This window comes from Haplochromis burtoni, unplaced genomic scaffold, assembly GCF_018398535.1.
Source record: "Haplochromis burtoni strain Fernald_Lab_line unplaced genomic scaffold, NCSU_Asbu1 Contig_112, whole genome shotgun sequence".
NCBI lineage: Eukaryota > Metazoa > Chordata > Actinopteri > Cichliformes > Cichlidae > Haplochromis > Haplochromis burtoni.
The window spans coordinates 1,627,782-1,654,142 of record NW_024582473.1 but is presented as its reverse complement, the minus strand read 5'-3'; the positions used below and the strand labels follow the sequence as shown (position 1 = coordinate 1,654,142).

At 41.9% G+C, this 26,361-nt stretch overlaps 1 protein-coding gene across 4 annotated transcripts in view; it reads left to right on the top strand.

Moving 5' to 3' along the window:
- wwp2 (WW domain containing E3 ubiquitin protein ligase 2) overlaps positions 1–26,361 on the top strand; it is a 58,346-nt gene that overhangs the window by 17,240 nt on the left and 14,745 nt on the right. For 3 of the 4 annotated variants that reach the window (XM_005928405.2, XM_042223485.1, XM_014335535.2), the window contains 5 exons: positions 5,500–5,578; positions 7,427–7,584; positions 8,622–8,865; positions 9,811–9,900; positions 14,771–14,945. In XM_005928405.2, the coding sequence (XP_005928467.1) occupies positions 5,500–5,578; positions 7,427–7,584; positions 8,622–8,865; positions 9,811–9,900; positions 14,771–14,945 (746 nt within the window). The remainder of the gene's footprint in view (positions 1–5,499; positions 5,579–7,426; positions 7,585–8,621; positions 8,866–9,810; positions 9,901–14,770; positions 14,946–26,361) is intronic. The other variant, XM_014335534.2, reaches the window with a different exon arrangement.

Sequence of the window (26,361 nt, the reverse complement as noted above, 5' to 3'; positions counted from 1 at the left end):
CAAGGAGTCTGCAAACTATCCCATAATGCCTTTTTAAACTATCCGCCTGGTGGCAAGCCCATGCTACAAGCGTCCGTCCGTTCCCGTTTGTGCTACAGACAAAATTCAGATTGTTTCCAAAAGAAGAAAAGACAGGCTTTACAGAGATATGCTGTTTGTCACGACAGCACAAAAGCTTCACAAGGTACTGTTGGCTGAACACAGGCACAAGAATCAGCTCGGCCTAGATTTTATCATGCGTGCTTCACATGACTGTAACTCCTTAACCTGCAGAGAAAGTTCAAATGGTTCCTGAAAGGTGAGAATTATTATGTAATTTTACAGCCCAAACAACCTAAACAACCTAAATGCAGTGTTGTCATATTCAAAATAAACAGAAAAAAAAAATTGAATATCCAGATCTTTAACAGAGTACTTTGACTTTCTGGATAATCCTTTCATCCAGCAGCTAGAGCTGGCTGCAGAAAGGTTAGTGGGAACATCTCATTTTTACGCATAATTTTGTAAAGATTGAGTAGTCGTGATACAAAGCCAAGCTTGCATGCTGCTCTTTTGACTTTGATCTTCTCACCAAAGTCTTGGCGTGGAAGCGAGTGAGCGCGTTTATGGAAAAATGTGGAACCATGCTTTAAAGTAAGACCATTTTCTGGATATAAATGAATGAATGCAGTGAAAACGAGGCCCTCATAATGCAGTTAAACAAGCGTGCATCTGTAATTTGAGCGTGTGTGCAGGTCAAAGGTTGACGTACAACGAAAAGAGCCCTCCACCCCCCAGTTTTCTGTTATCTGCAGCCTCTCCACACACATAATCACCAACATCAGGAGCGCTTTTGTCTAATTTGTTGCAGAGAATTGCGTAATTGAGTCTCATTGCTTGCAGCTCAGTAGTACAATCGCCTTCTGTGATCCTGGAGCAGTGTGCATGGTAGCGAGAGTTGGGGGGGGGGTTTCCTCTTCAAGCTTGCAGGGGCAGCGATGACAAAGTTGAATGCAAGTGTGTGTGTGTGTGTGTGTGTGTGTGTGTGTGTGTGTTTGTTTCAGGGGGAGGAGAGGCCTGAAGTGTGCCCTCCAGATCCTGGGTTTCAAGCTGAGGCACTTGACTTTGTGTGTGTTTTTTATGTTGTCCTGAGTGTCGATGCAGATGTGTGGGGGTTTTGTTGTTTTGTTTTGGGTTTTTTGCACTTGTGTGTGAGCGCACATGTGTTTTACATTCTGCAGAGTGTGTGTGCTCAGCCGTATGTGAGCTGCTTGAATATACAAAGTGCATAAAGGTGGGAGTGTGTTACTTCTGGTGATGTCAAGGGGCTCTGTGTTCTCAGTCTGAACGCAGCTCTGTTAGTTTGGGGGTTTGCTCACTTCCCCTGGCAGCTTTTCTGACACACACACACGCACGCATGTGGTGGGCTTCATAAACAAACCCTTATATTTCAACTTTTGGCAAACTTTGTAACTGTCAGATTCGTACATACACACTCCACATACTCACAGCTTCCTATCCCACAGAAGCAGGAGCCACATGTAAACCGCAGCACAGACACCCTCAGATTATCCGACCCACTGACTAACACTGGTCAACACTGAGACGTCACGCTAGACTGTGTTAATTAACTGGCTAAATGTGCCAGAGTTGTGGAACTCATTAAGAGCGTGAGACAGAAATTCAGCCAAAAGTGTCACTGGCAGATGTATATATTGTGGTATAGCATGTATCCACAAGAAAATGTCCATGGATGAGACGTTACAGTCTTCAAAACGATGTGAAAATCCCAGTCACTGCCCAATGATGTCTATATATAGGGACTGATATTAAAGGGTGGTGTGGCCAACACTGAATAAACAGACTGGGAAAAAAATAAAGTGATTACATAAATGCTTAGTTAAACACAAACTGCTCATTTTGGGCTGAGATAGATTTTGGTCGTCCGACCAGAGATATCGCTAGCCCCGGGACGTCGGGCCAGCGATTTTGCGAGCCCTGTTACTTGTTATGTAGAGTTTAGGCAGTGTAGGAATTTTAAGACCGATACCAGTACCGATATTTCATGGTTTTAAAAAGCCAATATTTTGCTCATGTGCACAAACCAGATTTCCCAAACATTTGTTTTTGTAGTTACTCATAAATCCTAATATCACGATACAGGTTAAAAATAAGCTCCATTTGCAATGAAATTTTATGCAATGAAGACCTGTTACGATCATCATTACAAATAACAAATGGCCAGTTGATGACCGTCTCCCCGGTGCTTCATGTAGACCAGGGACATCAAACTTTGATAATTGGGCCTTGAAGCATGAAACTACATGATAAATGTGTAAAATTACAGAAAAGGTCCCTGTAGTCCTTTGCTAAAAACGTCCTTTAATTATATAATTAAACAAACATACATTTCTGTAGTAAATTGTGGAAAAACTGCAGCTTTTCTGTCATTTTATTGTTTATCTATTATTTAATTGCCTTGGAGTAGGATGTGTGGCAAATGAGGATATTAGGGTTGGTGTCTGTGTTTAAGTTCCACTCCTTCATATTTTTAAAGCTGTCCAGTGGGCGAAATTGGAGTCTTTGCTGGGCTGATTCTTGGCCCCGAACCTTATCTTTAATACCTCTGGTGTAGACCCTCATCTAAGTGTTGTCATAATCAGTTCATTTGTCGCCCTGGCTGCAAGTTGTGTGAATGTGTTCATTTTGTGTTGTTGTTAACGTCAGTGAACACCTCTGGGCTCGGCCTCATCGACCTCTTTTATTGCCGTCTTAAATCAAAGGTGTTCTCTTTCACAGGGGCTAATCTGAGTGGACACTGAGGTTAAACAAGTAAGCCAAAGCTTCCAGTCTCTCCATAGCAGCTGTGTGACTGAAATGTGTGCCCTCTGTTATTTTCACTGAAGTTTAGATGTTGAGAAGGCATACCACCTCAGACAGACACACACCAGAGCAGTAATTGGACCATTACGCGGGATGGGGGATGATCAACTCAGTGAGCGGGCTATGACACAATGGTTTCTCCTCAAGACCACTGTTTATTTTTCTGTATGTCCACCAGGTCTGCTCACAAGAAGCTCTTTCATAGCTCTAAAATAGTGCTCTGTGTGTGTGTGTGTGTGTGTGTGTGTGTGTGTGTGTGTGTGTGTGAGTCAGTGAGACTTTACCTGTTTTCTTTACCTTAGATAGCGGGATATGTAAATGTGTAAACATGGATGCCATTTGAGGCTGTCGTGCCCACGGCACAAAGGAAGGTGGTGTGTAAAGGAGAAAGTGAGTGTTAATGAAAAGCGCGTTACAGGCCTGTGGCTTTCAGTCACAGTTGGGACTGTATAGTCACACATTCCCTCACACCGCCAAGACCGCATACCACTGCGCACACAAACCAGCACAGACTACTCGATACATACAAGCATGAATGGTCTCTATTAAACCGCCAACTGTGCTTCCACCACCACATGTGTCAGGTCTATATGGATCTCATTATTGTTTTATTTGTGCACACAAAGCCTCAGTGTGAGCACTTTGTCATTTACTGTACAGCTCTGAGATGCAGGGACAGGTAGCCACCACAAATTTCATAGTGAGACGATAAATCTGTGTCTTAGAACAGCGGTCCCCAACCCCCGGGCCTCGGACCGGTCCGTGAGTCGTTTGGTACCGGGCCACGAGAGTTGAGGCTCAGGTGTGAAATGTCTGGTTTTCAGGGTTTTTATCTGTTTTCAGCTTTATTTTGTTATCGTTTTTATTGTTAACTCTGTTTTCCTGGGTCTTTTCACGTGTGTTATGAATAAATCTTCTTTTTTTCGGTACGGGTACTAGTTTTATTTTGTTGTATTTATCCGCGACACCTTAAAGGCCGGTCCGCGAAAATAATGTCGGGCATAAACCGGTCCGTGGCGCAAAAAAGGTTGGAGACCGCTGTCTTAGAAGACACTGGGACTGATAATGATGATGTTAGGGAAGCTGAACTTATTGCTTAGTGAGTTTGCTTCGAGTTTTTTAGCCAGGATTGTCAATACTTGCTTCAAAGTGTGATTTTAAAAAGTTAATTTGTCTGAAAGTTTTTCGCCAGTTATCAGCGATGGTAACGAAGTGATAGGAAACATGGATTGTATTCGCAAGATGTATCTTCAGAGTCTGTAAAGCGAAGCTAATGTGAAGTGCCTTGATCTTGCATTCTTGATAATGGCCAGCAGGGGGCGACTCAAAGTCTTTCATTTGTGAACAGTGCTTGGCTCTTTTACTGTGTGGTGTAAGTGAACACATCCTGATGGGTTTACGGTTTTATTCACTAGTTTAAGTTTTTATTGAATGCAACTTGATGTTTATTCTGCAAACTTTGCTCATAAAGGAGAATCACCACGTGGAATCATTCGCTAGTTATATATAGTTTACTAGCAACTGAAGTTTTTTTGAGCAGCAAATCAGTTGTGTATGTTGTATTTGTATAGTTTTATGATTATTGAGATAATTTCATCCAAAATCCATCCATCTTTTTTTTTTTTTTTGTCCAGATCAAACATCTGAACCATTCAGAGGTTCATTTGAGTGATTTGCTGCCTGTTAGCACAACTGTCAGTCATAGACTCCTATCCCTGTGCAGCCGTTATAAAGAAGACAAACAATGTTTTAGTGCCAGGTTGTAAACCTCTTTATTTAATTGCTGAAAATGGACATTTTCTCATACGAGTCCATGGGGATTGTCTCAAATTTAGAGCCAGCCTCCAGTGGCCATTGGAGGAACTGCAGGTTTTGATGATTATAGTATGTGTTTGCTTCATTATGTACATAAAATGTCAAATGTATATTTGACATTTTATGTCTGTGAAGGTTCTCAGTCATCCAGGTCATCATAGTCTAAGAAGCTTGGAAAGAAAAGCATCTGGACTTCTTTAAGTTTCCTTGAAGATGTTTCACCTCTCATCCGAGATGTTCGTTCACAGTGGACATACATGGCTTCTTTTACTCCTCGTTCAAACCATCTGTCTTCTCTGTCCAAAATGTGAACATTGCGTCCTCGAAAGAGTGATCTCTGTCCTTTAGATGCAGATGGACATTTTACACATTTTGGGAATTTTTTTAAAAACCAAGTGTGACATTTCCTGCAGATAAACAGTGGTGTCTGAGGTTAAACCTTCTGTTTTACCTTGTAGAAGTATTGCGTGAATTAAATAGTACACTAAATTAATTTCACACATCCTTATTTTTAGTTTCAGAAACCTTGCACGTGCACTTGTTTGGCCCTGTGACTGTTTAGTGAATTAAACCAAACCTGACTCTACATCCTCCTATTTTATTTCTTTATTGGACTGCATTGGGTTGCTATAGTAACAGGGCTGTCTACTGCAGGAGACAGAAACAGCCCGAACTGTCACTGTTTTGTCACAAGCTAAAGGAGACTTGACTAATTTTTATCTAGGATTCACTGCTGAACTGTTACTGTGCTGGTAGGAGCGTGATATGGATGTGTCCGTGTGTATGTCTGTCCACTAATGATGTAATCGGTCTTTGTTGCAGAGATACTTCAGTCGGATAGACCCAACCTGAGGAGGACACAGAGCGAGGAGACTCCCAGTACAGCGGGATCACAGGCCAGGTCAGAAAACGCACACAAAGACACACACACTGTGACTGTTTGGGATTTGGGTACAGTCCTCAACAATGCTTCAACAATATTTTAATGGAGTAAAACTATGGTTAACATCCAACTCATTGTGCCGTTACACATGTAACGGGGGATTCTGGGAAATAGCTCAGTTCAAGACTCTGAATCTTTTTCTACCAACATATGTGGTGGTTAGTTGTGGTTTTCTCCACACAAGAAAGGGGATCATTTATCCCCTTCCCAAATTTTTGCGTTTGCGTCACGGTGTAATAATTCCCACCATCTGGCATCTGCATAAAACGGACTTTGGGTTCCTGGATCTGCACAGCTTGCTGTCATCTAGGGGAAATTTGATATTTTATTTTATTATTTTATTAGAGCATGTCGTGGGATATTGTTGTTTTGCTCTCCAGCTCCTGAAGAGCTTGGGGTGACACAGCAGGACAGATGGCCCAAAAGTCTGGGATTTCTTAATTGTCATAACTCCATGGCTGTCATAATGAACAGTGACATTTAGGCTCATAAAATTTCTGAATTATAACATGAAATATAACAAGATATACAAAAGGAGGTGCATACACTGTAGCCAGCTTTCATTAGAGCTTCTTTATGAGTTATGTGGGGAATACTGTAGACTGTACTGGCATCTCCTGCGGGATATATTGCATTAGATAAGCTAAAGTTATAGCTTATGTCTAAAACATTAAATAAAAAAAAAATAAAAAAATCAGCTCATTTTTTCTAATAGGCAATAAAACTCCAAAGAGATTCACTTTTCTGGCATATCAGGCGAGCAAAACATCAAATACAAGTCATGATTATCTCCTGTTGAATAGCTGAACACCAGAATAATAGAGTGTATTTATAAAAGCCATCATTTCAGCATTATTCTGTCTTAATGTTTATTTGCAGAAGTCAGATTTTTAAAAGACTTTGTGATTCTTTATAGCCTAACAAACCAAAAAAAGAAAAAGGCTTCTTTAATCCCACCGCTTTAGAAAGTCTGCAGACGTTGTGGTACAGTAAGAACAATAATAATAAATACAATGCTAAACTTTCCAAACCCGTTTCTAAAAAACTGTTTATGAAAGTCATAAACCCCAGGCGTAATTGTAATCAAAATAAATGCAGAAAAGAGAAGAAAAGGGTCGAGTGGAGGAAGCCACTCGACTGAAGCACTTATGCAGAGTGCCAGCATGTTATTCCCCCCCTCCAAGTGTGGTTTCAGACGCAGCTCTCACTGGCTAGAATGGTAGCGAGATAATAAATAGTGGAGCAGGCTGCATTTATTTCCAAGCTTTGCTGCGGGAGTGCATGGGGTCAGATGGTATTTCCCTCTAAACACTGTGGGGGGGCATTAAGCACAGTTCAGCCAAGAGCCTAAACCGCTGCTGTCATGGCGAGGCAGTCAACATCTCTATACTGCATATGAAGAGATGCCACCAACAGACAAGATGACAGGCTTCTTATGCTGTTCTCAAGTGTTCTCATTGCATGAACATGGTCATAAAAACATGCAGACGTGCACACTGCACTGTTAGTTCTTCTCCTTATTGAGCTGCGTAAACAACTGAATCTAGAGATCGCCGTCCAAGCTCGGCCCCAGCATTCCTCAGTCCTGGGGGGGCAAGCCATCATGCTTTTCTCTTTCTCGTCAGAAAAGCAAAGTTATATTTAGCGTTGGGGAAAATATGATAGTGTTCAGAGAGGAAAAGCAGCTGACACCTCTGCGTGTGTGGTTGAATTGTGAGTCGTCAAAACAAAGGATATAAAAGGACGAGGTGAATAAAGTAAGTGCAGATGTTGATATGTCTTCTTCTTTTCTTTCTCTGTTTTCAGGAGCAACAGGCACTCAGTGGGGGGTTCGCAGGGTGAGTCCTCGGGGGACTCCAGAGGGAGCTCTCTGACAAATGGGGATCTGAGTGAGGAGCAGATCCCCGGACCCGTTGCTCGCCGGCAGTCCTCTAAGAGTCACGGCAGCCCCGGAAACAGCGCAGGTAGGAAAGTCTGCTCACCTCGCCACGGTGTCACGCACAGTTTAAGAACACAGGCTTTTTACATTTATGTGGTTACACTGCTGAGGAAGCTTTTAAAAGGGAGCATCCAAGAAAATAACCACGTTACACCACGCTACAGCGAATGGTAGATGTGGCTAAGATAATATTTCAGCTGTTTATTTACAGAAATTTAATCAGCAGCTTTTATATATGCTTCGTATGGAAAATGGATTTTAAGCTTTACTTTGTCACAAATGAGAGAAATTTTGGACTTTAGGTCAGAAAAAGTAGAAACATAAAAGAGATAATGGGAATTCTTCACACTTTCTACCATTTTCTAGGTGATAAAAAAGAATTATGAGGAGATGAGCTGTAGTGAAAATAATCAAAACGTTTTTATCCACTCCGAAATATGTCACATGACAATTTTAGATATGCGTAGTGTCACAGTTTTGAAAGACGTTCAACACACTAAACTAAATTAAACAAAATGATTAAATTAAGCAACTTATCGAGATGAGCAGGCTGAAAACTATGCTGAAAGGCTACTGCAGGGCTTCAGTCAATAAAAACATTGTATGTGTGCATCCTTCGGTGATTTTCTCACAGGCAGATAGATTTGTGTTTATTTTGCAGCCTAAGGATCGCCCACTCATTTTGGGGAATTAGAAACACCTTCCAAGTGCAAATGCCAAACTTGAAGCTTGAAATTGTGTTACCGTCTAAAGATTGCCAAACTTAACATTTAATTTAAAGGTCATTGGAAGCGTTTAATGCCTTTATTTGACAGCACTGGTGGAGAGAAAGGAAATGTGGGAAACGAGAGTAGCTGAGTAATATACAGCAGATGCTTCAGCTACTTGTAATCAACCAATCAACAAAAAAACGTTTGTTTGTCTTTCTTGGTCCCAAATCATCTCTCATGCAGCCATCAGTCCACTCACTCTTATACTGTAATTTCTTAATTGACTGTAAGAACACATCACATCATCTTCCCAGCTTTTCTTATGCTTCTTGCTGCCCGTGTCTTCTCTCAGATAAGGTTGAGCTGACGTCTAATGGACTGGAGAACAATCGCGGCGTGTCCCTACACACGCCTCCTCCTTCTTCTCCTTCGGGCAGGTCTCCAGCTGCCAGCAGCAGCAGCAGTAGCCCCTCTCCTGGTCAGCAGGAAGCCCTGGGTCCAGCTGCCTCAGTGGAGCCCAGCTCCAACACCACCTCTAGCACAGAGCAGGCCAGCAACAGCACCACAGAGCCCACCACAGACTCACTCCCAGCAGGGTAAGAGCCAGTGTGTCACAGCATCTCATAGTCAGCCTGTAGTTTGAGCAGCAAACTATAAACGATACGAAAGACTGCCACAGAAACAACGAGAGGAATATTTATTGTTTAAGAAAATCTTAAACACACACTGCTGTATCTACATGTAAAAATGCTAGCACGTTAAATGTTAAAAGTAAGCAGTGATTAATAATCTGTTATTGTGTATAGATAAACTTTGTATGGATGCTGGAGTAGGCCCGGATCTTTCGTGTAAACTGTGAATGCGTCATAAGTATTTAATTGTGAGAAAGTTGAGTCCTCCCATACTAAAACATTTAATTTCCTTTTCATTCCTCATCCTGTAATAAAATGAAGTCTGCCTTCTATATATATTTTTGCTTCTTGTAGCTTACTTCACCTTTTTCAGTTTTATTCGTTTTATCACCAGCACCATATTTGCCTCTGAAACTCCGAACCCAGTCAAATCTTCCAATAGTTTTGTAAGAATCTGCGTAGTGTGTGTATATTTGCAGTTTCAACCTAAAAGTGGGGATTCATTAATAGTTATCAGATGAATAAGCACAGAATGAGATGACTGCCACCAATATGTCAGAAAAGAATATTTTACTGATAGACTAAAATGGTGTTTCCAGTGTGAGTCGTGTGTTTACAGAGGTCGAGGTGAATGATTTTTTTTTTATATATAGAGGATAAAACTTCAGCAACACTTGTTGAGTCAGTGCCCCTAAAAAGCTTAAGTGTGTGGATGGCTGCAGGTGAGCGAGATGCATTTAGAGGTTTATTACATTAAGGGACACTCCCTGACTACTTTAAAAACAAAACAAAAAAACTTAAGATGTATTTGGCAGTCTAAGAAAATCTTGGATATCTCGTTGCTGGAATGTATTCGGTGTGATAGTAAATGAATATTTGTGCGTGCTTGTCTCTTCTCTCTTTGTGCAGCTGGGAGCAGAGGGTGTTGCCTCATGGCAGAGTGTACTACGTTGACCACAACACCAAAACCACAACGTGGGAGAGACCACTGCCACCGGGGTGCGCCCGTAGCACTTTTAAATGTGTTTTCTCCGTCAGTGCGCTGGTTGTTTAGGGTTACGTAAAGTTAGGCTAATGCATGTGTTAACATTCCTTTCTGTAAACTAAAGGGCATTCAGTCATCACCTGTCTGAAAATAACCGTTTCCTCTGATATCTGTGGCCACTTTTATTTAGCTTCACCATCTGACAGTAACGTAACTGGGGAAAAGCAGGATCTGTCCTTAAATAACCATTTATGCCAGATTCAGATTAATGGTCTGACATTTGTGTCTATTTGGCTACATAGAGAGGAGGATTATGGTAATTACAGAAGATACAGAGGCCCACTTGTGTGCCGTCCTTGCCTAGTGGTAATGACACTTTGCGTAGGTTGAGAGCTGATTGTGTAAAATGTTGGCTTGTCCGGGAAAAGGAACAACAGCGGAGTTCAGCATGTAGACAAAAAAAACCCCACTGAAGATAAACAAGTGGAGTTCTGTTCCAGGTTGAAATCATGCCGTACTGTTTCTGTTCCAGGCTTGCACGTCAGCATAGGTAGACAATAAAGGCGCAGTTTGATCTCATTGCCCTGCACCGAACGGTTGAGGACATTAGGTTGGACTGGACTTGGTTGAAATGCCCTGTGCCACAATGATTTAGGCCGATGCCTAAATCATTCCTGAAACATCAAAGTCAAAATGACAAAAAAAGAATGTTTTATCAAAGAAAAAAGTAAAACTTAAAGCAAAACTGGCCAAAAGAGAATGGAGTTTATTATGACTAAACAGCAGTGGAGTGTGTGAGTCAGCAGTGTCGACGATGGAAAAGCAAGCAGAGGTGTTGTGGGACAGAAGGAAATGAGAGACGCTTTATTGTTCTGAGGCCCTTGTGAAGCACATCAGCTGACTGGCTGCTAAAGTTGACAGCGTTCTGTTGAAACGAGCCAAAACAGCCTCTGAGTTGGTGGGAGGGGCATCTGACCCCTGTGAGCTCTGATTGCAGCAATTCCATTGAAGTGAACTTGCCACAAGAATTTCAGTTCTGGGTGGACTGTGACTTTAAAATTAAAGCTGAACATATAAAGTTCCCTCCCAGTCTTGGTTTCTGCCCGATCAAAGCTTCTTGTTTTATTAAGAGCACGTTATATGTTCTCTGGCATAAACACACACATTGCACTGTAACTGTGCCTAACGCTGCAGCTTGATCGTAGTGTTTGTGTGCTGAGGCATCGTAACGAGAACACTGTTTCTCCCTCTTCTGGAGTACAGTGTTCTGCCAGAGTTCAGCCCATTTACCACATTTTTACTTGGAGTGAGTATTGATTGATTTTCAGAGCGTTTGACTGGGTGACAGAGAGAAAGAGAGGCTGTTTTTAGGAAACGGTTGCCCCCCCCAAACCTCCACCTCAGATTTTCCATACAAGGAACGAGAGCGTGGGGGCCCAGAGAACAAAAGTCCTTTCTTCATGCCACATGTACTTCCATCCACCACTGTGCTGGCGGATGGCCGTTGTGGCCCTTCAGAGGATCAATTAGCAAGCTAATACCGCGCTAACGCTCCAGATGTACACATCAGGAGCTGTTTAGAGGATGAAGGGGTGGGGTTGGGGTAGTTAGGCAATAGTGTTTTTTTTAAAGAATGAAAGCAATCCAAAGCCAGACTGAGGAGAGCTTCTCACATTGTTCTTCATCATATCATTTGCAGGGTTTGTGAGCAGTAACACGTCACAAGCTCAAAAATTTCTTTAGACCAAACAGACTAAACTGAGAAGCTTTTGTTTATATCCAGTATAGCATTTCAAAACATCAAATGATTACATCTTGACTAAAATGGTTAGAGTTAAGAAGAAGTACAGCATGCCAGACCAAAGTGTAGCCGTGATTTCCACTTAAAAAGTCAGTCTGAAAAACTTAACAAAGCCTTAAGCAGTAATCAGATCTGCGGCTGTGTTACTGAGCAACAGTATTTTTTCTTTGATGCTAAACAAACCAGAGTTCAGATTGAAGCTATCATGACCGAGCCCGGCCTGAAGCTTTAATCTCATTCTGCCCTCCACGGGAAACCCATGTGAGATTACCTTTTCTGTCTTGTTTTTTGACTATCCACTCTTTGTTGGTTAACGATACACCTAAAGGTATAAATTCTTGCATTTTAATTCTGTTCAGTTTACTTCTTTTTAATTAAATTGTATTTATAATGTGCAAAATCACAACAACAGTCATCTTAAAGTGCTACATCCCCCTATAAGCAAGCACTTGGCGACAATGGGAAAGAAAAACTCTCTTTTAGAAGAAACCTCCAGCAGGGAGGGGCGGCCATCTGTTGTGACCGTTTGGGGGTGAGGTGAGGAAGAAGGAACGAAGCCACGCTGTGGAAGAGAGACAGAGATGATTAATAATAACTAATGATTCAATACAAAGAGGTATATAAACACATTGTGAGTGAAGAAGAAACACATCGCATCATGGGAAGCCCCAAGTAGCTTAGACGTATTTTGGCATAACTAAGGGAGGATTCAGGGGTCACCTGGTCCAGCCCTAACTATATGCTTTATCAAAATGTAAACTTTGAAGCCTAATCTTAAAAGTAGAGAGGGTGTCTTTCTTCCAGATCTATACTGGAAGCTGGTTCTCCAGATGTCTGTTTTTATAAGTCAAGCACAGACAGGAGACGGAGCTAATAAGTGTTGCTTTTGATTGACACGGTTATAAATAATGATTGAACTATTCAAACGAAGCTCAACACTGCACTGTATGATCTGAACATGGTGATGGGACTGTAGTCTACAAATTCCAGGAAATACGCGGAGTAGATGGTTAATGACATGGTACCATAACTGGTACAGAGCGTCAGAGACAGATAGCCCAACTGAGGAGAGACTCAGACGGGCCTCTGTGGGCTCTGGGATTTTCCTCGGCTCCAGTAAATAACAAGCCAGCGCTAATATCAGAGAGGGAGCAGAGTTTTCTTGTGCATTTTAAAGAAAGCTCAGAGGCATCGTGGTCAGACAGACTGTCCCTCCACCAAATAACTCGCTGTGTTTGCAGTCATCCGTGTTACTGAAGTGTCCTTGAGAAAGAGACTTCTTTGCCGGGGCTGTCACATGATCCTCCTGGTTTGTCTGTGTTTACATTCATGCACTGCGTCACTCATTAGTATCATATAAAATATCATATCAAGTTCTTAGAGAGCTCAGCAGTGTTTTTAAATATTATATATGTAATAGTAATTTATCTAATTAAACACCTTATTGGATCGCTTACTTTCATTGTATTTGTTACCATTTTTTAGTTACTAACTTTTGAACATGGGGCTGCTGTCTGGTTATTAGAACCAAAAAGCCTGACTTAAAAAAGAATTTGAACTGTACTTTTTCCCCCATCATTAACAATTTAACAAGTAGATGAAAAATTATTATTGTGGGCCGGCATTAAAATGAATTATTTCCACTTACCTTGACCTAACTATGCATGTTACTTTTCAAGAAGATTGTTTGTCCTGAGAAATGCGTAATGTGTGTCTTTGTCCTAAGATGCAACCAAGTCCAGGATCTTCTGTTGCATGTCTTTTATTTTCTTCCATCTCACTGTGAGCTTGTTCTGCTGGGCACCAAAGGCTTAAATACCCAACAGATGAAAATTATTACCATTTTGTGTTATATAAATATGCAGGCATCCAATAAAACATGATGCAGCAAGTAAACTCTTAGCCTCGGTTGGTAAACTAAATCTTCCATGCAGTTCTCCTCCTGCAGCCTGAATGTGAGTTTGCATATATGCTTCAGTGCAACAAAACTGAGCCTGTTTAGAGACTCAGGTTTGGAGCGAGTGGTCCTGGACTTTAGACAAACTGAAAGGCAGCAGCTCCAGTCATACTGATTCTGTGTGAGCCAGCTACACTGCTTGTATTATGCTGATTTCAATCAGTCGTTAAGTAGCAGTTGTGCTGTTCTCCAAATATATGAAAGGTAAAAAGAAAAAATGTAGCAAGACAAGAGTGGAGGTGCTGCTGTGCACGACTATTTATTTTCTATCTGAGGCTGTCTGTGTGCATTTGGATTTTTTTTAAGCTGGTCTGTATCTGCAGTGAGTGTTTTTAGCCTTCGGAAGTCGATGCTGTTTTCTCTTTACCAAATTCTGTTGAACTTAAGTCAGAGATACAAGAATAGCAGCAGAGCAGCAGTCGGTCCTGGTGAGCCTGGGGAGCTGGTTTGTGTGTGTTGGGGAGGGGGGCTTTGTTCATGCGTTTGTCCTCTGTGGGTCTATTCTTTGTGTGTTTGTCTTTAAGTAGACTGTCACTATCTCAGTCCAAGTCCAGACCTCCTGTCTCAGGGGAAGAATAGCATGTACATAAACAACTGAGCACTCGCATGAAGGACATGGTTAGTCTCAGTCAGAAACCTGACATATTCCATTGTTTTTACTCATCATGCGTAACGCCAGGCGTCGGCTTAAGGAGAATAAACTACTTGATATTTCAGGCTAAGCTAAAGTGATAACGTACTAAAACAAAATTCAGCTAGCTTCAGTCTCTGTCTCTTACAGCTGATTTTTAGGTGATTTACTGGAGCACTAATCCAAAGCAAGATTGAGACTTTGGAATAATCTTAAAACATCCTTAAAAAGGAAGCATTAAACAGTTTTCCATCGGAAACATTCCTTATGCCTGCCTCTTTTCCTTTCCTGAATCCTACTCTCTATCTGCCTCCTCACTGTGTTTTCCTTCCTTTTCTTGTCTGTTTCTCTTTCCTCGTCTCCATAAATAAGTACCGTTGCTATCAGCAGCTTTTCGATGCAACCACCCACTCTTGAAGCGATTAATAAAATCTTGTTGAAAGGCACAGCGCCCGTTGCTGCCCTGACTAACCCTTTCTGCGTCCCCCCTTGCAGCTGGGAGAAACGAGTGGACCAGCGGGGCAGGTTCTACTATGTGGACCACAACACCAGAACCACCACGTGGCAGAGGCCTACAGCCGAGTCTGTGCGAAACTACCAGCAGTGGCAGAGCCAGCGCAGCCAGCTGCAGGGCGCCATGCACCAGTTCAGCCAGCGCTTCCTCTACCAGGTACCACAGGGTTTTAGTGGTTTCCAGCATGCAGTACACTGGCCTTTAAGGAGCCCAGTCAAAGATGTTTTTGAGTACTTTAAAAATGTTGGAACAATTGGAAAGTAACCCCACTAGTAGCATATATCCATTTAAGCTGGTCGCAGCAGATGGCCGCCCCTCCCTGAGCCTGGTTCTGCCGGAGGTTTCTTCCTGTTAAAAGGGAGTTTTTCCTTCCCACTGTCGCCAAAGTGCTTGCTCATAGGGGGTCATATGATTGTTGGGTTTTTCTCTGTATCTATGAAGCGCCTTGAGGCGACTTTTGTTGTGATTTGGCGCTATATAAATAAAATTGAATTGAATTGAATTGAAAAAGCTACAGTGTTGCAAGTTGAGAACAAATAACCTTGGTGGTTAAAGCCCTTAAATGTTTACAACAGACTCTTGTTATCTCTCTGATGCATAAACCTATGTGGTGACAGCATTTCCAGATAACACCAAGCATCTACTTACATATTCTGGGTTATTTTTCTGGCAGTGTTGGTCAATGCTTTGAGCCAAACCATAAACGTGTGTCTGTCCATCCAACTCCTCATAAATCTATGTCAACAGCTGATCATCTGATCGCCTTTAAACTTGCTGGTTAAACTGTTTAGGACTTAAACAAAGTGCAGTGGTGAGCAGTTCTCATGTTTTGGCTAAAAGTTTTTTTCCTGCAGTGAGTGTCCGCTGGACAGGGTCCACACACACACAGAGTTTACCGTATTCCCAGATTTCATAACCCTAAATTTACACAGTATTTAGGGCTTTGCAGGCATGTGTAGATACATATCCCCTTTTTAAACCTGGAAGTTTATTATTTCTTATTATGTGAATTGTTGCAACCAAAGATACCCAGGGTTAAATTCTTTATGAACATGCACTACACTAGTGAGGTTGCAAAAATCTCTTCCACAGTGTGTTTTGCCCTCGCTGAGCCCGATTCTTCCTGTTAAAAGGGCGTTTTTCCTTCCCGCTGTTGCTGAGTGCAAAATCCAAGGAGGTCATTTGGTTATTAGAGTTTTCTCTGTTTCATTGCAGGGCCTTTACTTTACAGCATAAACCACCTTGAGGCAAATGCTGTTGTAAATTTGCATTACATAAATACAACTGAAATGAATTGAAAAGTGGCTATAAATTGGTCAAGTGCTGAGACGAGAGGGAACGCGGTACTGTATCTTGGTATGTCTGAATAAAGCTATAAGGAACATTAATGTAATAGCCACCTAGTCTCAGTAAAGCTGTCTCTTTGTGTCGTTTAGACACAGCTATCCTCCCCCATTCTGGCGGGTTTGAAATTGAGGAAAATAAAGTTGGTTAAAAACACCAGACTTTTGAGGCGGAAGATTCCATGTTTTGGAAAAGCCGTCCTTCATTTAGACTGAGGAGACGGTGAAATTCTTGAATTTGGCACAAAACGTTTGCTTTGTTTAGATTTGGACATGACTGTCACGCAGGCACCACGAGACTAATGTCTGTATGATTTGAGTAAGTCGAGCAGTCTGAAGGCGTCGTCTGCGGGGGGTTAGGGATGATATTTGAGACTTGTTTATAGTATTTTTCCAGCGCAGCCAGTTGATGTTTGGCCGCGCTTCTGACAATCACAATCTTCTCCATGAAGCAGCCAAGGTCAGATTGCAGCCAGACAGTAAAAACTTATGGGGCTAAAACAACAGAGCCTTCTCAATGGACCATTAGTAAAAAAACGCCTTAAAACTCTTATAGGCTTCTATAAAAACACCCCGCCCTGCACTCCCCGTGCTGGTGTTTCAGTTTTTATGAAATCTGTGTGTTCGTCTCAGTCTTTCTGTTTTACTCTGTCTGCTTGTGGCGGCTTATTTTATATGCTTCCAGCTGTCTGATTCCTTTGTCGTGTTTGTCGTCTTTGAAACAACCTTCACTGGTTTTTTATCAGCTTGTCCTTTTTGCTCCAGTCATTTTTTAAATGCTCTCATCATCTTTCAGCTCTTTTATCCATCAGTGAGTCCCTCCCTTTTTACACTTGTTTCACTCATTGTTGATTTCACGGTGGACAGTATCTGTTTGACATGATCTGAGTTTGAACTTGAAGGCAAAACATTTAATGGAAAACACTGTCAAAGTTAGCTTTGGTCTTCATTGTGGCTTGTATTTCTCCTGACTTCTTGTCTACACACGTTAATTACTTTGGACTGCTGCAGTTGTTAGGGATGCATTGATGTGTTATGTTGATCAGATCACTCTGAAATCTCCAAAAAGAATGGCACGATCTCCTCGTTTGACTTTTATACATAGCACAGACGAAGCAACAGCAAACAGTAGGTAGGTTGGAGATACTTTCCAGCTGCTGCGTCAGCAGTTTTCCTTTGTTTCTATGTTTGCAGAAGTTTTCAACTAAACTGAAAACAGCAGCCAAGTGAACCTGCACGATTGATCATCTCAAAAACGATCCTTCATCTGTCGGCTTCTTACGATTACAAAGCATAATGTTGTTATCAGGTGTGCACTCGGAATGAGAGCAGAGAGAGGAGAAATTAGCATGATCATAAATTACAGCCTGTGTCGTAAAGGCTCTAATACTGAGCTGAAATGAGAGAAGTGCTTATAAAGAAGGCGAATTATTGTTTATTTGGTCCTGTTCTCAGGTGCTAATTTAATTTTAATTTAATTCATTTAACACTGGTATTGGATTGATGTTCTCTATCAGCAGATATGCATAGACAGGGTGTCCGTATCAAATGGAAACAGTCCTCTTTTGATTACATCACCAGTCTTTCCTTTTATTTTACTTTTTTTCACATTCTCATATAAGATGAAAGCTGTATCAGTGTTTGTTATCTCGATCTGATACTGAATGCTATCAGATTTATTTTCCACAATCCTGTTACAATGGTGGATGGCTGTATTATACATGGTCAAAGTCTATGTGAAAGTAATCCCTTTGGCTGAAAGCCGTGACTTTAGAACGAGGATATCCCTAAGACAGATGAGTCTTTTAATTTTTTTTTTTTTAAACAGAGCAGTGGATTTTAACATACCGTTTCTAAATATCTTATTTTTCTTTAGAAAGCATAAATTATTTAAATTTGCACACAACAACAGAATTATTTTGGAAAAAAAATCAAAAACGACCAGGATTATTAGACATTTTTATTGAACCACAGCACAAATCACTGCTGTCCAATGATGTGCTTTGACTTTGTAATGCTCAAAGCTTGTAAAATCAAGTTAAAGCCTGACACCTATTTTACACACAGTATAAAAACCTTTGAGCTGTCACTCGAGCACATCCTGCCAAAAACAAAACAGGGGGCGTGTGTAAGACTACAACAAACAACTTCAAGCTGTTATCCAGCAAAGAGGATACACGTCTGACTATTTAGCATCAGGGAGGCTAATAATTTAGTTTAATTTGATTAATATCGTTTTTTTGATTTTGTGAAATAATTTATTTTAATGTAAAATAAAGTAAAATAATGAAAGCAGTGTTTGGAAAAGCTACGTTAAAAATCCTTGCACTGTTTAACAGTACTTGGAAAATCAAATTTTCATACAGGGGGTAATAGTTTTGTCATCTGTATCAGTTGTAGCTATGGGGACAGAAGCCCCACCCACCTGCTCTTCATACTTTTTAATTGCAAGGGACGGCCAATCAGAAGAAAGGTTAAAGGGAGGGGGAAATGCAGCTAGAATAGTTTGAAGCTCCAGTGTACGATAAATGAACATTATCAAAGATTATTTTCTGCCCAGGTAGAGTTCAAGAATAAATATATAAAGGAGGAAATGAGCAGTGTTGTTCACGCAAACTAGTGAATTTAAAGGAAGATTCGTGGTCTGCTGATTATTTGATGGCGTCTGCGTCACCTGTTATCTTCAGCACAGACGTCCTCTTCGTCTCAGCTAATCAGTGCAACAGTGCAGTGTTTTGGCTTTTTAATTTGTGCACAAATTTTTGTATATTTTTTTTAATTAAATTTTTCTAATAAACCTCAAATTCATCTTTTCTCCCTGACCTTTGTCTTGTTGTGACATTTGAATTTCCCAGCAAAGCGTATGTCTGTGTCAACACGATCAGCATCTTCAATGAGGCATCGTCTGAGAACAGACCCCACTTCTTCACCCGAGCCTGGCCCCGATACTCGATGATGTGAAGAATATTTTCAATCAGGTCCTTGAGCAGACTAAGCAGAGGCTGACTGATGGCCAACTTAGCCCATATGTAAACATTTCCAGTGATGTCAGATTGTATAAGTAACGTAAAAATGGTTGAACAAACAAAAACAAAGTTATAAGCGGTGTCACTATTCATTCAGGTTTTTAATGTCCGCACAGAAAGGTTCAGTTCGAGCTGGAAACTTTTTCTTTCCTCGCCCCTCCCTTCCTCCCTCTCTCCTTCCGAGTGTGTGAGAAAACCCAAGAGTCAGGTCTGCCCTCCGTGTTGATAGTACACTGCTCTGTCTTGGAATGCCCACACTGCTGATAGCAGCGACTATTTATGGTCCCACTGTGTGTGAACAAGGAACACACACACAAACTCTTCATAGTTTTCCTGTGAACACAGCCACATGTTCTGCTGCCTGGCTCACACTCTCACCATGACTCCTCCAAAGCTTTCTTCCATTTTTCCCCCAATTACAGTTTTTTTTTTTGTTTGTGGTGGAACTTTACTGGTAAATGTCCCATTAGTCAAGTTTGCAATATTGGTGATGATATTGTGATATGGAGCTATATGACCTTGCCATGCAGTCATGTGCTCCTCCTCTGTGTGTGTTGGTGCAGATGTGTTCACAGGGCTGTAATGTTGAGGTCAGGTGCCACATTTCTCCTCTGAAGCACATGACAACTAAAGAGAGCCAAGGGGCCAGTCGCCCTCTTAAATGGACCATGCCGCTGCAATGAGGCTGTGCACACACACTCAAAAACATGGACTGTCTAAAGCTCCATAAACACAGGCACCAAAGCAATCATGCACTGGGTGTTGTAAAGGAGTTGGACACTCGAGTACTGAAACTTTTCAGCTGCTTACTGATGGTTTTGTGTGTCTGCCTTTTTTTTTTAGAGTGGGAGGTGAGACGATTTTGTTGGTAGTGACTATAGGACACACTTTGAACAGAATGCTTGAGATTTTAAGGTTAGCTGCTTTTGTGGTATCTGCCACTTGGGCACTTTTTAACATCACATTACTGCACGGTGTTGTGCAAAAGTGTTGAGAACATGGAAAATAGGTACAACGATTTAACATCTGCAAACATACATGGAGCTACAATATATATGTGTGAAAAATAAAGCCTGTACAACTGTAACAAGTTTCAAAGTCAATATTTGGTGTGACCCTCTTTATCCTTGAACAGTCTGACCTCTCTGAGGCAGCTTTCTTGTAATTTCTTGAAGTAGTCTTCAGGAATAGTGCACCAAGGGTCTTGAAGGACATTGAAATTTCTTATTTGGATGTTGGCTGATTTTTTTTTTCTTAAATTCTCTGTGAGCATGATCCCACACTGCTTCAGTAACATTGAGGTCCGGGCTCTGGGGAGGCCAGCCCATGACTGAGTGTTCCACTGTGTGTCTTTCTACCGAGGTTTGCTTTAACAGCATTGACAGTGTGTTTGGGATTATTTTCATGCTATAAAATGAAAGTGATATTAATCTGAAGCTTTTTATAGCATGGCGGGTCAAAATCTGACTGTACCTTTCTGTGTTCACAATTCCACCAATTTTCACAACATCTCCAACACCGCTGGGTTAAACGCAGCCCCAATCCATGACAGAGCACCCACTGATCTTTACAGATGTTTTTGAACACACAGATGAAATCGGATGTCACTGTCCCCACATGCCAGGGCAGCGCAGTTCTGTAGTAGAAGAGTTGACGAGGAAGCGGTCCACCTTTGCCAGTTGGGTTGTAGAGGGCTGTCTTTTTCTAGCTCTCTTTACAGTGATGTGGAAAAAACAAACAGCTTTTAAACTTTCAGTTTTCAGTGAGATCTTAACATCGTTCAAACGGCAAAAAGTTTTGACTTGGTGGTACAAGAGGATTCATCCCAACCAACTTTGCCCCAGGAGTCTGCAACAAATGCAAAAAGATATTTTTAAAAATTGCTTTGTCAGCTTTTTAACTCGAATGTGAATATTTTGTGCACTTTTTGTTATCGCATGACTGTAAAAAAAAAAAGATTGTATATCTCTTTGAGCAGATTTTACCTTCGTGATATTTTAGCCACAAAGCAGTTAGGAGGGAAAATAACTGTCACATTAATGTGGAATGAAAATAATGATTGCAGCTGCAGTCCTCGCAGTGATAGAAGTTCCAAATGTGTGTTTGGCGAGTAATTGCTGCTCGTTAGAAGCCCCAGTGAGAGTAGCTCGCAGTCATTAACTGCTGTTTTCCAGCCCTCCCCCATTTCTGCCTTTCCTTTTTATTTACCTCTACCCTTTCCTTTATCCCCTCCCCAATCTTTCTGTCGCCTCTCCAGAATCCCCCCAATCTCCCGTTTCCCTCTCCAAAATCCCCGTTTTCTGCTTCGCCTCAAAAATATCTGTAGTTTTATCTCTACTCGTTTCAGATAACCTCCCCCTTTCTTACCCTCTTCATTCTCAGCTCTCACATCACTCATTCACTCGCTCCCCCTCACCTTCCCTCAGAGGCCTCCCTCCCTCGTTTCCCCCTTGCCCTCTAACTTTTGGCCCTTTCTGGCTGCAACAAGGACTCCTTAACAGCTCTACCTGAATCAGCCCTGTGTTTTATCACTTGAACAGAAAACTCACACAGTCCACATGACTGGATGTGACGTCGACTTCTGTTTACACTCAGTTCGTCATAGAGCACTTTTATAACAGGAAAGGAACAATGAACAGAGCCTATAAAACTGCACTCATGCTGGTCTTTATATCATTGTGAATTTATTCATGGAAATTAGAAGATTTAAACCAATTAGGAACTTACTGTGTGCTGTCTTTAAGCCCTCATGGCAGTTTTCATAAGAGCTAGTGCTGTATCCTTTCAATTTCCAAAGACATTTTGGCCAATAATGTCGTTCAGAAAAAGAAGTCTTCTCAGCGTGACAACATTGTTTAGAACTAGTAATAAAAAGTAATAAAGTAATGCACTTATTCATCAGCAACAGTGTTTCACTTTCAAGCAGAAACGTTCTTGTTTTGCTGCTTTCCTTCATCGTTTGTGAAGTTAACGTGTGGTTGTAGACTTGACTAGACAACACAAATAGATGTGACATTATAGTAGGTTAGTGTGTAATATGCTTCATAATTTTTGGAATTTAAGTCAAGTTAAAAGTCAATTAATTGAGAAAATCATTCAAATATTTTTTGGGAAAATTGAAAATAATTAGTTTCCACACCATGTACACCATTTAAAATCACAGAGTGACAACAACGTGTGTGTATCTGTTACCTATAATAACGACAACACCTCAAGTCAGCCCTACATGCCTGCCATACATCACAGTATCAGTTTATTATTGTAGGGTCTTTACCATACAATATATAGTGCCTTGAGACAACTGGTGCTGTGATTTGGTGCGATAAGAATAGAGCTGAATTGAACTGAAGACTGTCCTTTAGAAGGAAAAGAGCAGCAAGTATAAATGTTTGTCCATTTCTGGCTGCTTCACGGGGCAGTAGCAGTTTAAGCTACCTAAACTACCAGACCTCCCAGACCTCCCTGTCCCTAGCCACCTTCTTCAGCTCTTCTTCAGGGGCACCACTGTCCCAAGCCTGGGTCCTGGCTCTACTCTGAGGTCTCCTTCTATTTGGTCATACCCAAAACACCTTAATTTGCTCTTTTCCATGTGGAGGAGTAGAACCTCTACTGTGAACCTCTGAGAATCCCTGCATGAATCACGCCTTTATCGTGTTAAAGGAGCGTTGGTGATGCCAGCAGGTGTCACTTTGCCCCTGGTAGCGTCTCCCAAGGCAGATTGGTCCCGGGTGAGGGGCTGGCCTAAGGTTGATTTAGAGTCAAAGTGAGTGTGTGTCAGAGTCATAGAGTCTGAAAAATATCAATATCCAGCAGTAGGTTATTGATAACATGGCAGTTTAGCCCCATTATTACACCTACCCATGGAAAGAATGACAAAAATATGTTCGAAAGTCAGTCAAGTTTAGTGTGTTGCTCTTCAAATGTTGTAGTTCTTTTTAAGCATTTTAACTTCACTGTCAGATGTTCTTTGGCATATTGTCAATACATCACATAACACAGAAAATTACATTATAATCAATCTGAAAATCTTTCAGTACATCAAGAAAAAGAGTGGTTATTCATCACTTTTAGTTTAAGGTTGTAAAAGTATCTTTAAAAATCTCATATAGGTGTGCAGCTGTAAATTCACACAGCACCATAAACACTGGACAATTATGAGCCATTAATATGTTTGAATGTGTTAGTTTCAAAGACCCACACAGATAAAGTGTTGACTGGCTCATGAACTCCCTGACCTCAGATTTTCCCGTCTCCAGCTGTGCACACACCATCCTCTCTGCTCTCTGCAGATGTGGAAAGCAAGCAACAAGTCCTCTTTGCAACCAAAATGTGACGAAGGATTTCACAGTGCAAAAGCATTTCAGTTTTTTTTTGTGTGTGTGTGTTTTTTTTTTGTTTTTTGTTTGTTTTTAAACTTGCCTCTGAAGTGTTAAAAGCAACCAGCTGAAATTGCCATTTTCACCTGTGGTGCCTGGCCTTGAAGGAGGCCTTTGTGGCGTATTTCTTCCAGGTCCATAATACCCAACCTTTATTTCACACATTTGTGCCAGCACGCCGCTTTTCCCTCGCTTCCTCTCCCCTCCCTTGTTTTCTCAGCCTCCTTTTCTTTTCTTCCCTCCAGCCTCACTGCGTCTGGAAGCTGCTGAAGAGCTGAATGGTCAGAGCCAAGATGAAGTCATCGTGTCTTTATATCATTATATTCTCCTTTTACCTTTTTTAGTCACAGAAAACCCATAAGGGTGGGGCGCCGGGGCATAGATTGGCTGTCGATGGGAACAACACACACACACACACCCTTTAACCCTGCTATGTGCCCACTCTTGCTCCTCCAGCAGGCCCAGTCCTTTCCATCCCAGTTCCCTCACTGTTTCCATGACAGAGCTTCTTTAAATGGGCACAGTCACATTTTTTGGAGGGAGGGGGGGCGGGATGGTGTTTAAGGTGATGCTGACATTCGGTGGATAGTACTCCACTTTATGGTTACTCAGGAAATAATCATTGCTTGTGTGGTGCAATATGTCTATGTGGAAAAAAAATCTTTGAAGGTTCACCAGCTTTCATTTGGAAAATGCTGGTTTGCCACCTTCCCTTCATAGCCAACAGAAGACAACAAAGACTACCTGTGCTGTCTAAACCCGCCCCTTAATAAACCAGTGCTCAGCCTGTTTTCTAAGAGTGTAAATTAGGTTATTTATTGCAGCTACAACTGTCCAGTTGCAGGTTTTTGAGGAACTGCTCATCCAAACATGAATGAGTGATTTGAATCATTTGACACAGGAAACCAAAGACATAATGCAATATCATGTTTGAGTTGAGAGGTTTCGTGTTAGAAATAGGCTCGGGCTCCACATTTAATTTGGTTCAATTTGCACTTGGCGGCAGCAGGAAGAAAAAACTCCCTTTTAACAGGAAGAACCTCAGACAGGAGCAGACTCAGGGAGGGGCGGGGCATCTGCTGCGACCGGTTGAAGTTCAGGGAACTGAGAGAAAAGACACACTATTATAATCACTAAACTTAGGGGTAAGAGGTTGAATCCAAACAATCCAAATCATTGATAGTTTGTCCCCTTTATAACTATTGTGTGCTGGGATGATGTAAAGTTAGTGGTGTGGCGGCTGTAATTAACTGGTGGGCTGCCCAACTGCAATAATTGGAACTGGAGCATTTGTTTAGGTGGCTTGCTAGTTGGCACAGACCTTAAAGAGGTTTGTGCTTCTGTTTTTGTGGTAGTTCATTTATTAGCACCCACACAGTCAACTTAGAATCATGCAAATGCAACAACTTAGCAAAATGCTAACATTAAGGCTTCAACCTGTATAAAGTCGCCGCGTCCGTCTTTTATATACAGTCCCTGGTTTGTGTGTCATCTCTCCACACATGTTGGAGCAGAAACACAAAGTGTTTTTACCCAAAATATGACAGTGGGCCTCATGGCACTGCACATACTCACTCACGTCCTCAGCAACACACCCAGCAAGTTTGGCAGAGTGTCGATCAGCTGTCCATCAGAAAGGTCGTGAATCCGCCTAAAAGTTTTTCTAATTGATTTCGGGGGGGGGGGTTTCTCCCAAGCGGAGCTTTTTATGGCTAAATAGCAGCGTTTTTATTTACAGCAGCACCACAACATGTTGTCATGAGAATGAGGAGCACTCTGCTTGGTGGTGCAGGGAATGTTGTTGAAGCTGCTTGCGACACACCTAAATCGTCCCTTTTGATAAAAATCTACTGCTAACTCCTAACAAGCATCTTTTCAGCTGCTTTTCCACTCATGCTAATATATTCCTGTATATGTGTGTGTGTGTGTGTGTGTGTGTGTGTGTGTGTGTGTGTGTGTGTGTGTGTGTGTGTGTGTGTGTGTGTGTTCCCCCATAAGAACATACACTGACTGACTGTTTGCCATGGACAAACTTTCCACACCATGGCGTACACATGTTCTTTTTTTTTTCATTTTCAGTGTGTATGTGTGTGTATGAGTACAGGCTGAGTAAACCCCACAGTGGTTTCCAGGCCCAGGGTGAATAAAGGTGCCTTTTGTCAGGCGTGGGGTGGGTGGGGGCCAGGGAGGTGGGTGGTGTCCAGTCTGGAACAAGCATGAATGTTCCCTCAGTTCCCTCAGACATCGCACTTCCCTGCCTACTTTCACAGCAGCGCTAGAAGAGAGCGAGAGAAAGGAGGCGGTGGTGGAGGAGGAGGACCTCTGGGTGGGGTAGGGAGGAGGTGAGCGGGAAGCTGGTGGGGGGGTGGGGCTTGCATCCAGCCAGTGAGCTCATTGGAACAGCGTTGTTGTTTTATCCTCCTACCGAGCGTGTAGTTTTTGGAAGGCATACGAGCCGCCGGCCGGCCAGCTCTCTCAGTCGCCCCTCAGTGCTGAGGCAGAGAGGAGCTACCCCACTACCCCGTCCTCATCCACCTTTTCTCCCCATAACCCACACATACACCCTCACTTAGCCACAGATATCGCTGAGGGAGGGAGGTCGAGCAGAGACTTGGTCGCGACGGTTAGGAGCACCTGTATGAGTTTTTCTCAGTTTTTCTTCACCCACCTGAGCTCTGATTGGTTTATTCACGACATGTTGTGTGTTTTTGTTTTCCACGACTTTTTTGCGATGGTGGCGACGAGGACCGAGAGAAAACCGGAGCAAAAGCAAGCTATGAGAGGAGACACTTAAAGGTGTCCTAACCGGATTTGTTTTCTCTCTGTG